General features: G+C 50.5%; 1 protein-coding gene across 1 annotated transcript in view; it reads right to left on the bottom strand.

Annotated features, from left to right (window-relative positions):
- Positions 1–12595, bottom strand: part of DOC2B (double C2 domain beta) — a 31434-nt gene that overhangs the window by 7483 nt on the left and 11356 nt on the right. The window contains exons 4-6 of the mRNA XM_070394720.1: positions 10056–10165; positions 9775–9901; positions 6908–7065 (exon numbers count right to left, since the gene is read on the bottom strand). Coding sequence (XP_070250821.1) covers positions 6908–7065; positions 9775–9901; positions 10056–10165 — 395 coding nt within the window. The remainder of the gene's footprint in view (positions 1–6907; positions 7066–9774; positions 9902–10055; positions 10166–12595) is intronic.

Consider the following 12595-nt stretch of genomic DNA (forward strand, 5'->3'; position numbering starts at 1 on the left):
CCCAAAGGGGTCGCGACCCACAGGTTGGCAACCCATAGGTTGAGAACCGCTGCTCTAAGCACATGGCATCCAGAGAAAAGGGTGTAGCAGTACTTCTATCAGATATAATAGGCCCCAAGATAAAAAAGGTAACAAGAGACAAAGAGGAACATTTTATAATGATAAAGGAGATAACTCATCAAGAAGATATAACATATTACTATATATGCACCCAACCTGGGAGCACCAAGTTATATAAAGCAATTACTAACAGACCTAAAGGGAGAAACGAACAAAAATACTATTAAAGTAGGGGACACGAATACCCCATTGACAGCTATAAATAAGATAATCTAGACAGAAAGTCAATAAGGAAATATCAGCATTAAATGACACATTAGACCAAATGTCTTAATTGATATTTATAGAGCGTTCCATCCCAAACAACAGAATACACATTCTTCTTAAATGCAGACAGAACATTCTCAAGGATAGGCCACATGTTGAGGGCACAACACTAGTCTCAAATTTAAAAATGAAATCATACTAAGCATATTTTCCAACCACAATACTGTGAAACTGAAAATTATCTACAAGAAGAAAGTTGGAAAAACTACAGATAATGTAGAGATTAAACAGCATGCTAATGAACAACTATTGGGTCAAAGAAGAAATAAGAGGCCAAAAAATACATAGAGACAAATGAAAACACATTTTTGGGATACAGCAAAAGTAATACTGAGAGGGAAGTTTATAGCTTTGCAGGCCTATCTCAAGAAACGAAAAATCCCAACTGACAATATAATATTACACCATAAAGACCAAGAAAAAGAAGAATGAACGAAGCCCCTTTGTTCAGTAGGAAGGAAGGAAATAATAAAAACAGCAGAAATAAATGAAATAGAGAACAAAAAGAAGTATCACTAAGGAAAAAAAGAAAAATAAGTAAAATCAGAAATGAAAGAGAAGTTACAATGGAAACCACAGAAATACAAACGATTATAAAAGAATACTGTGAAAGGCTACATGCCTCCAAATTTGATTACCTGGAAGAAATGGACAAATTCTTATAAGTATACAAAGTTCCCAGACCTAAATCATGAAAAAGTGGAAGACCTAAATAGACTGGTCACTAGTAAGAATACTGAAACAGTAATCAAAAACCTCTCCCAAACCAAAAGTTCAGGACCAGATTGCCTCACTGATGAATTCTACCCAACATCAAAGAAGATTTAAATCCAGTCCTTTCCAACCTCTTCCAAAAAACTGAGAAAGAGTGAATACTTTCCAACTCATTTCATGAGGCCAACCTTTAATACCAAAACCAAGCAACACACACACAAAGAAAATTACAGGTCAATATCACTGATGGACATAGATGAAAAATTCTAAACAAAATACTAGCAAATCAAATGCAATATATTAAAAAGGTCATACATCATGATCAAGTGGAGTTTATTCTAGGGATGCAAAGGTGGTCTAACATCCACAAATCTATCAATTTGTTAACTACATTAACAAAAGAAAAGATGAAAACCATTGAATCAAGTGTCAATAATTTAAAAAATCATATGCTTATAATCGATGCAGAAAAAGCATTTAACAAGATACAACATCCATTTGTGATAAAAATACTCATAAAATGGATACAGGAGAAAAGCACCTCAACATAATATAGGCCATATATGGCAAGCTCTCAGGTAACATCATACTTAATGGTGAAAAACTGAAAACCTTTCCACTAATATCAGGAATGAGACAAGGATGCCCACTCTCATACTGTTATTCAACGTAGTTCTGGAAGTCCCAGAGCAATTAGGCAAGAGAAATAAATAAAAGGCACCTAAATTAGGAATGAAGAAGTAGAACTGTCACTATTTGCAGACAACTTGATTCTATTTATAGAAAATCCTAAAGACTCCACCAAAAAACTATTAGATACAATAAACAAATACAATAAAATGAAGAATACAAAATCACACAAAAGTTTGTTGCATTCCTCTATAACAAAATATTAGAAAAAGAAATGAAGAAAACAATCTCATTTACAATCAAAACAAAAAGAATAAAATACCTGAGAATAAATTTTAAAAAGGAGGTGAAGGACCTCCTTTTTATACTGAAAATTATAAGACACCATTGAAAACAATTTAAGAAGACATAAAGAAATGGAAAAATATTCCATGTTCATGGATTGGAAGAATAGCATTATTATTATTTTTAAATGTACTTTATACTTCAAATCTGTATGGAACCAAAAAAGCCCCTAAATAGCCAAAACACTCTGAGAAAAAATAATGAAGCCAGAGGTATCACACTCCCTGACTTTAATCTATTCTACAAAGCAACAGCAATCGAAACTATACTATTGGCAGAAAAATAGATAGACCAATGGAACAGAATTGAGAGCCCAGAAATAGGCCACATAGATGGGTAACTAATTTTTGACAAAGTAGCCAAAGGAAAGTCTCTTCAATAAATGGTGTTGGGCCCTAACCGGTTTGGCTTAGTGCATAGAGTGTCGGCCTGCGGACTGAAGGGTCCTGGGTTCAATTCTGGTCAGGGGCATGTGCCTTGGTTGTGGGCACATCCCCAGTAGGGGATGTGCAGGAGGCAGCGGATGGATGTTTCTCTCTCATGGATGTTTCTAACTCTCTATCCCTCTCCCTTCCTCTCTGTAAAAAATCAATAAAATATATTAAAAAATAAATAAATGGTGTTGGGAAAACTGGAAAGCCATATGCAAAAGAACGAAACTAGACTGTATATGACACCATACACAAAAATTAATTCAAAATGGATTAAAGACTTGAACAATATGAGTCCTGAAACAATAAAAGACATAGAATAAAGAATAGATACTAAACTTATGGACCTTGGTCTCAGAGGGGTTTTTGTGAACCTGAGCCCAAAGACAAGGGAAGTAAAAGCAAAAATAAACAGGATTATGTCATACTAAAAAGCTTTTGCATAGCAAAGAAACCATCAACAAAACAAAATGGCAGGCAATTGAATGGGAGAAGATATTTGCAAATTATACCTCCAATAAGGGGCTAATCTCCAAGATATATAAGGAACTCATACAACTCAACAACAAAAACCAAACAATTGGATTAAAAAATGGGCAGAGGGCCCGGCTGGTGTGGCTCAGATGGTTGAGCGTTGTCCCATAAACCAGGAGGTCATGGTTCCATTCTAGGGTTGTGGGATCGATCCCCAGTATGGGATATGCAGAAGGCAGCCAGTGGATGTTTCTCTCTCATGCATGTCTCTATCTCTCCCTCTCCCTCTCTCTGAAATAAAAAATAAAAAATGGGCAGAGGACCTAAATAGACACTTCTCCAAGGAAGACATAGAGATATATTTTCATGCTCAACATCACTAATCATTAGGAAAATGAAAATCCGAACCACAATGAGATACCACCTCACACCTGTCAGAATGGCGATTGTCAATAAGAACGTTTTGGGGAGAATGTAAAGAAAAGGGAGCCCTCGTACACTGCTGGTGGGAATGTAAATTGGCGCAGCTACTTTGGACAATAGTATGGAGGTTCCTCAAAGAATTAAAGAATATTGCTACTTAAAAAAAAAAGAGAATAGACCAAGGCGGGGCACCGGTCACTGTCATCAGGGCGATGCCTCTGGTGATTACTTAAAATTCTTTGCTCCTTGCCCTGACCGGTTTGGCTCAGTGGATGGAGCATCAGCCTGTGGATTCAAGGGTCCCAGGTTCAATTCTGGTCAAGGGCATGTACCTTGGTTGCGAGCACATCCCCAGTAGGGAGTGTGCAGGAGGGAGGCAGCTGATCAATGTTTCTCTCTCATGGATGTTTCTAACTCTCTATCCCTCTCCCTTCCTCTCAGTAAAAAATCAATAAAATATATTTTTAAAAAAATTCTTTGCTCCTGCGCGCCGCAGTCCTGCCCAGCACTTGCACCTGCTGCTGGCGCTGGCCCCGCTCGCAGCCGCTGCCAGCCCCAATCGCCCCTCAGGGCTTCTCCACCTCCCCCTGCTCCTGAGGGGCGATCAGGGCAGCAGCCACCACTCATACCTGCTGCTGGAGCCGGCCCTAATCACTCGGTGCCGTCAATGCATGGGAGCGGTGGCGGCGGGAGCAGGGCTGCTGGCAGACGGGACCAGGGGTCGTGGCGGGAGGGGCTGGGTGGGCCGAGACCCGCCCCTGTGCCCACCGCAGCCTCACGGCCCATAGTTCCTTTCAAGGTACATGAATTCGTGCACTGGGCCCCTAGTATACTAGAATATATAAAAGGCTAATATGCTAAGTGTCCCTCCGATGGGTTGCAATGATGTGCACTGACCACCAGGGGGCAGATGCTCAATGCAGGAGCTGCCGTGAAGCACACTGGCCATTTACAGAGAAACCGCGCTGCGGACCTGGCTCCCACAAAGCAACACTTGACTTCCCCTAAGTGGGACACAGGCCCTGCCACCACCCCAGAGCGACAGCCCACCAAATTGCAGCCGATACCCCATGGTGCAAAATGCGGCCCACAGCCCAGCTCAGCCTGCAAACCGTGGCTGTGGCACCGGGTAATGACGTCATATAGCAACGCCTGGCTTCCTCTCCCCAGCGACTAGCCTCCTTGCGGTTTCTTCAGCCCAGGAACACAACCCTGGCGTTTCTGTCAACCTGCAAGTGGCCACTGAGCCTGACTTTGACACCTCCACCATGTGACTTCACACTATTTCCTGCCATAAGAGACCTAGCGTCACAAGTGCAGGCGGCAGCACCTTGCTCCCCTTGGCAGCCCCCTCCCCTCTGTCCCCCTCAGACCACCCCCTGTAAGGCGCTCTGCAGGGTTTAGGGAATGGCCAGAACAGCATCCCTGTGTGCACCGTCCCGCAGTTTGCTTGGGGCTTAGCGTGTTTGGGGCAGCTGTCCGTGTTCATTCATCCAGTCCTAACTCACTCATTTAACTGCACAGAACTCTGTGCTATGCATGTGCCACCTCATGTGAAGCGATTCCTCTGCTGACGAATGTTTGGCTATTTCCAGGTTATCGCTGTGACAGTGATGCTGCAATAAACAGCTTTCCACCCAGGTAGGGTTTCTAGGATACAAAGAAGGAAAATCATGCAGCCACAGGCACACAATTTCCTGCTTGACTGGAATTGCCGACTTTCCCCCCAGTGATTAGAAAGAGCCTCTGACTGTCCTCTGAGCGGTAACAGCACATCCCCTCACAGCGGCCTCTAATCCTCAGCAAACCATTGTTTTGCTAGTGGTTGGCTTGGGGGCCAATTTGTTGATGTTTTATGTGGAAAATGAGTCGCCCCTGCTCCATGTGCAGGACCCTGACTTCCCCCGATGATCCCGGCAGCTTCCCGTTACACCTGGGTGCTGCCCTGGAGCCTGGCCGCATCGGATTGAAAAAACCAACAGCTTTACTGAGATATAATTCACATGCTGTGCAAGGCACCCTTTTAAGTATACAATTCACCACAGGGAGGCCCGTGCGGCCACACCGCACAACTCTGGGGCCACTATTCCCATTGGTCACTATCATATTTCTGTCACTTTTTAAATCAAATGACAACAATGGTGCTGACACTTTGAAAAACAGTCTGGCAATTACTCAAAAGGTTAAGCATGGAGTTACCATATGACCCAGCAATTCCGCTCCTAGGTATATTCCCAAGAGAACTAAAAGCATGTCCCCACAAAATCATGTATATGAATGTTCATAGTAACATTAGTCACCATAGACAAAAGGTAGGAACAACATAAGTGTCCATCAACTGATGAATAGACAAAATGTGGTCTATCCACACAATGGAATATTATTTGATCATAAAAAGGAGTGAAATACTGATTCGTGCTACATGTACGAACCTTAAAAACATGCGAAGTGAAAGAAGCCAGTCCCAATGGCCACACCTTGTATGATCCCATGTATGTGACATGTCTACAACAGGCAAATCCACAGACAGAAAGCAAGTCAGTAGTTGCCAGGGCTGGCTGGAGGATGGGGCAATGGGGAGTGACTGCTGTGAACAACGGATTCTTTCTGGGGTGAAAGAAGGGTTATAAAATTGTGATGGTGGCTGCACAACTCTATAAATATACTAAAAACCATTGGGCACACCGGGCAGGGGCCACTCACTCTCCATGGCCTGTCACCAGACCTTCTCTCTGTCCCTCAGGCCGGGCCCCTCTCCACTGGTCTGCTCCTCTGACTGAGGAGGGCACCTCCTTTCTGCTGAGCCAAACTCCCCTCTGAGCCCCACCCTTCGCGAGGCTCACTGGGCACCCAGACTAACATCGTCTTTTGTTTGTGGAGGGCCCAACGCTCTGACAGTGGTCATGTGACACCTGCTTCACCCCCACCTGCAGGGCCACCAGCTCCTGGGATACAGCTAGATCGCAGCCCCTCTGGGCACAGGTTCATGACTCAGGGACCTGGGCCACCGTGCACGATCCCTGAGTTAGTGTCTCTCCCCAGCGCCACCACGAGCTCCTGCTGACGGGCTGGGTGGACCCTTATCCGCACCTATGGCACCAGCGCAGGGCTGGGCACATGTGGGCAGCACTATGTCCTGGCGGAGTTCCTTGCCCGGATCTCCCAGCTTCTTGGCATAGGCCACCCCTTCCCGCCCCCTCCTGGGCCCCATGGTCACTGGAGGCCAGAATGGGCATGAGGAGATAATCAATCTCTATCTGCATGACCCTGGGCAGCCACTCAACTTCTACAGGCCTCAGTTTCCTCATCTGTGAAGTGGGGCTGCCCAGACTTAACCCGTGAAGTTGCCAAGGAGCACAGAAGAGAATTCAGCCTGCAGGCCCCGTGCCCACTGCACTGCAGGCGCTCCCTCTGTGCTGGCCACACGGACTCCTGGTCTTGTCACTGAACCTCCCGTCCCGAGGTAACAGGAGGAGGAGGGGGCCGTCTGGCTGCACACTCACGTTTTCACGTAGGGATCCGAGTAGCCGTTGGCGTCCATGGCAGCCAGGTGTGCACAGCGCACGATGCCGACCAGCAGGCCCTGCTTCTGCGAACTGTACTTGAGGGAGATGAGGATGCGGCCACGCTCCTCCAGGGACTTGTCTTCCGTCTTGTCCACCTGCGGGGCGGGCAGTCACTGAGCTGTCCTCACCTGCTCCCATCCCTTCCCTCAGCCATGGACCCAGGACAAATGGAGCCGGTGAATGGTGAAGGGTCACCCTGGCCCCAGCCCCTTGAAGGTGCTTCCTGGAGCCTCTCGGGGTACAGGGGGCAGCCCCCTTGGGGAGAACACGGAGGACAAAGCTTCGACACATCCCTAACCCCAGGGGAGGGGGAGCCGGGAGGCAGGTGGGGCTGCCAGGCCTGTGCCCCCCTCGGGGATCATACTCAACTCTCGGCCTCACTGTCTGGCTTCCCCACCCCAGCTAGCCTGATGCTTCTCCACTCCTCACCCCCTTGAGATCACCCGTATCCGCATTCTGGCTGCTGCTCACATGGACCCCTCTCCTCTGCTCTCTGTCCACCCAGGCACACCAGCTGGAGCCCCACGACCCCCAAGGGCTCCTGTGAAGTGAAGGAAGACCCACCTGCCCCCACTCCCCCGCCCAGAGCAGACATGGCTCCCGGATCACAGCATTCACCCAGAGCTCCCGGGCCTCAGCATCTTTCTCAATACAGCGCTCAGGCCGCCAGAGGTGTGGCCCAGACGGGGTGTGTGAGTCAACTGTCTGCCACTCCGGCCCTCTTGTGCCAGTTTGTGTGATGTGTGAAAATTCAACGATACAAATGAGCGCGGATATTTCCAGCTGTTTTTTTTGGTGTGGGGAGTGGGGTATAAGTACTTTGGGTGCCTTCCTAGGAAGACCATTAAACTGCGTATTCTTCAGTGTTTACCGAGAGCAAAGAAGTTCTCGGACTAAGTAAAATCTAAAATGCAGCATCAAAATGTGTCTTTGTGGCCGGAGCGGCCGATTCTAAACTGCACTCCTGTGGGGACCCTGCATCCCTGAAACCAGACTAACGAGCTACCAGTGGCTTCAGGCAAACTCAGCAAAACCCAAGCATGCCCGGGTACAGGCACGCACACGCGCCCCCCACGTGCACGCACCTCACACCTGCGTTCCACGCTCACATGCGCCCTCGCCTGCACACTCGCTCACATGCAGACACGGGCTCACTTGCCCACACAGTGGCTTATTCATGCCGGGGATCAAATCCCAGGAACACAACTATAGTGGGAGTTTGATGTTGCCTTTCATAAGTGACATAGATCATCTGGAAAAACTGGGTTACCTGTGGTTAGTGACTAATAATAAAATAAAAAGGTCAGATCCATCACACAAATGTCTGTGAGTGGGAGAGAGTGTGACAAGGGAACACGATTCGATCAAGTTATGCAAGAAGGCAGAGCTGGGGTTCTGGCGGGGAGCTCTGGCCTCAGGGCGATTTGTTCCCAGGGCTTGACCCCGGCCAGGCTGCTCTGAGGAGCGTGCGTCCCAGGGCCCAGCCCCACAGGGCGGGGACAGCCACTGGGCTCTGTCCTCTACACCCTTCCCCTTGCCCAGACCTTTGGGGGGATTGTACCCTGAACACTGAGCTGTAGGAGGGTCAGGTTTCTCAGGACCCTGGGGCCTCCTGGTCCAACACTCCCCGCCCCCAACAGAGGGGAGGCAGAGCTGAGAGACAAATGGAAGAGGCTCTGGGAGGGCTCAGCAGTTGCAGGCGGCCGGGGAGGGGGGGGCGGGGGGGATCGGTTTTGACATCATTTTCAAACCATCACAATTTCTAGGAAAGAATTATTTCCTGTCTCCCCTGGGAATCTCACGCCTAACACGTTCCAGGTGAGTTCCCGTGTCCCCAGCTGCTCCTCCCAAGGTCCTCTGCGTCAGTTAATGGCCCTTTATCCTTCCAGGTGCTCAGGACCCGTGTCCGAGACGCAGACCTGCCAGCACCCCATCCCGGCCCCAGCACCCCTCCCGGCTGCTGCTTCGCCCCAGCCTGGGTCATGCTCTCCTCCTCCTCACTGCTCGCCCACTCACCTCCTCTCTCTCCCGTTCTGAGCCCAGAGAGCCTGTTAAAATGCAGTCAGATCTCCTAGCCCAGTGACGGCGAACCTTTTGAGCTCGGCATGTCAGCATTTTGAAAAACCCTAACTTAACTCTGGTGCCGTGTCACATATAGAATTTTTTTGATCTTTGCAACCATAGTAAAACAAAGATTTATATTTTTGATATTTATTTTACATATTTAAATGCCATTTAACAAAGAAAAATCAACCAAAAAAATGAGTTCGCGTGTCACCTCTGACACGCGTGTCATAAGTTCGCCATCGCTGTCCTAGCCCCTGCTTAGCACCCTCCCGTAGCCCTTCCACTCACGGTGAAAGCCTGAGTTCTTCCCAGCCTCCCTAACCCCCAGCCTCAGCTCTCAGCTCCTAGGACACCCTCCCCTCTCCCTCCCCCACTCAGGGGGCTGCTGGCTGTGCCCCTAAGGCTGGGCTCTTTCATCCAGCCTTTGCACCTGCTGTCCCCTCTGCCGGGAGCACTCCCACGTGCCTGGTGAGCCCTTCCCAGGCACACATCCTAACCGCCAGCCCCTCTCATGCTTTCCACCTCGGCCTTGATCGCTGTCGAATATAGGACCCAAAGGGGCGACTTATCCTGTTTGGGTCTGTCTCCTGCTCAAGTTTCATGCGGGCAGGGATTTTTGTCCGCCTCCCCGGCACTGCAGGGCTGCCAGGCATGTAGTAGGTGCTGAGTAAATGCTGCTGGCCCTGAGCTACGGCAGGGAGGGCCCTGACACCCGGCAGAGCGCTGTGGCCACTCACCGGCAGCTGCTTCTCCAGGCAGATGCTGAACGTCTTGGTGTGGTTCGGTTTCAGCTTTTTCAGGGGCACCCGCGTCTCCCCGATGAACTCGTTGTGGCGGAACTTGTCCTCATCACACACGGAGATCCTGGAGGGCGAGGGCATGGCCAGCTCTTCAGACACCCTGGGTGCTTCCACTTGGTTCCAAAGCCAGTGGGGGTTTGCAAGCGGTGGGTGGGGGTGGGTGTGGCTGGGGCAGGTGTGGGTGGGGAGGGAACCTACAGCCAGGGGCCTTCACCCACCGCAGGGTCTTTCGAATCATGTCTTCGTCTGTGATCCCGTAGTAAGTGAGGGTCTCGTTCCATGTGGGGTTCAGCGTGTTTCGGAGAGTTTTTGTTCTGAGCTTATTTGCCTGGAGAGAGAGAGAGAGAGAGAGAGAGGATTCTCTGGGCAGGAAGGAGTGCGGTGGGCAGAATAATGGCCCCTGAGCCTGGGAGTTAGCTCCTACATGGCGAAGGGCATTAAGGGTCTTAGTCAGCTGACGTCAAAGCCCAGCCGGTGTGGCTCAGTGGTTGAGCACCAACCTATGAATCAGGAGGCCATGGTTTGTTTCCCAGTCAGGGGCGTGCAGGTGGCAGCCGATCAATGATTCTCTCTTATCATTGATATTTCTATTTCCCTCTCCCACTCCCTCTCCCTCTCTGAAATAAAAATATATTAAAAAAAATAAAATTGCCTAAAACAACCTCAAAACTGGGAAATTATCTAGGTGACCTGGGTGGGTCCAATGAAATCACAGGGTCCTTAAAAGCAGGGGAGAGGGATGAAGGTGGATGACGGCGCGGCCTCTAAGAACTGGGAAGGACTGGGACATGGCTCCTCCCGTGGGGCCTCCAGGAGGGAGGCGGCCTGTGACACCTGGTTTAGCCCAGAGGGACCTAAGCCAGAGCTGGAAGGCGAGAAACATGCGTTGGTGGTAAAATGCGTTCCTGCAGCCCTGGGACACTGCGACAGGAGGCTCCCGGCCGTGTGTGTGTGTGTGTGTGTGTGTGTGTGTGTGTGTGTGTGTGTTTGTGGGGGTGGGGGGAGGGGTGGGGGGTTGAATGGGATTCACACCTCCCTGCCTCTGCTCAGGCTGCCCCTCTGCCTGGAGGTCACCTTCCCTGGAGAACGCCTGCGAGGCGGCCTGTCCCAGCTGCCATGTCGCCCCCACGCCTTCCTCTGTGCTCCTGTTGATTTTGGTTCTTACCCTCCTTACCTGTCTGGCCCCCTTCAGACCCTGAGCCCTTTGACCTCTCCACACCAGGCCCAGGCTGAGGTCAGGCAGGTCAGGCCGGGGTTCAAATCCCAGCTCCACACTCGCATGAACCCTTGGGCTCGGCGGGCTATTCCCCCTCCGGGCGAGGTTCCCACTGTAAACAGCTGGCTTTCAGCATCGCTTCCGGGAAACTTCTTGATCGGGAGACTTCTCTCTGTAGAACGCCGCCCCCTTCGGAAGGCCCTGTGGGGTCCCCACCACCCGGCCTCCAGGCCCTGCCGGTTCTAGGTCCCGGGAGCCTGGGGACGATGGTCACTGAGCTCGAGCTGGGCACATCCCCCCTCCCCCCGGTCACATGGCCCTCAGCCCAGATGTCCTCACCGCAGCATGAGGAGGCGGAGGCTGGCGGGGGGAGCCACTGCCACTTCTCCTGCAGCCCCGCCTTCCCAGCGAGGGGTGTGCACTTCTGGGTGCTCCCCTGGATGTGGCGAGCCTCGGCCCTGCCCGCTGCTCAGAGGGCTTGAGCCTCGGAGTCCATTTGGGCCCCAGCAGCCCGTGGCTACTCAGCGGGGCCAGCACTCCCACTAATGAACTCCTCCTCCCTCTCAGGCCACTGAGGGCTTCAGAGAGGCCAGGACAAGGACCCTGTCCACGGGCTGTGCTGCTCATGCTCCCATGTCCCGTGTCCCGTGTCCCTCTACTTTCCCACTGGTCCCCCCCTTGGAAGCAAAGCCGCTGGTCTCTAGGCGAGTCCCCTGGGACATGGGGTCTGCACAACTCACCCCCTGAGATGCCTGTGGGTCCCAGGGCAAGACCCACATCTGAAAAAATGATGTGACCTCCCCTCCCATGAAATGAAGAATAAACCACCACTGAACTGTAAGGCACAGGTAGGGTCTGACCTTCCCGTGCTGCGGGTCACCTTGACGCTTCTGTTTCATAGCACATTTTTGCTAAACATTTTTTTCCTCTCTTTTCCTAGATGCACCACATGCTTGGTCTGCTGCTGGTCTCTGGCATGGGAACATGGGCTCTGTGGCCAAAAAAACGGGGCAGACACTGTCCACTCGGTCCCCCTTGTGGAGCATCGCAGAGCAGCCCATCAATGCATGAAAGGCCCTGATAAGTCCCGCAGTAAAGAAACCTGTTCAACAATGTTTTCCAATCACAGACTCTCCCCCGCCATTTTTAATTAAAAAATATTTTAAAAATTAATTTCAGAGAGGGAGGGGGAAGGGAGGGAGAGAGAGAGAGAGAAATGTCAATGTAGGAGAGAATCTTTGATCGGCTGCCTTCTGCACTCCCCCTACCAGGGATTGAGCCCGAAAGCCGGGCATGCTCTGACCAGGAATTGAACTGTGACCTTCTGGTTCATAGGTCAATGCTCAACCACTGAGCCATGCCAGCCAGGGCTAAGACTACTTCTTATAAAACGCTGGCCTAGAAATTCTCTGGAAGGTTTCCCCAGCTCAGCAGGCAGGCAGTGCTGACCTGAGACTCCTGGGAGGCCTGGAGGGAGTGGGGCTGACTGGGTGCTCTGGGCGGAGGTGAGCGGCTGAGGTCCCATCAGCCTGCTGGGCTCTG

Source organism: Myotis yumanensis, unplaced genomic scaffold (assembly GCF_028538775.1).
Source record: "Myotis yumanensis isolate MYYU_CA2020_CCGP unplaced genomic scaffold, mMyoYum1.0.hap1 SCAF_16, whole genome shotgun sequence".
NCBI lineage: Eukaryota > Metazoa > Chordata > Mammalia > Chiroptera > Vespertilionidae > Myotis > Myotis yumanensis.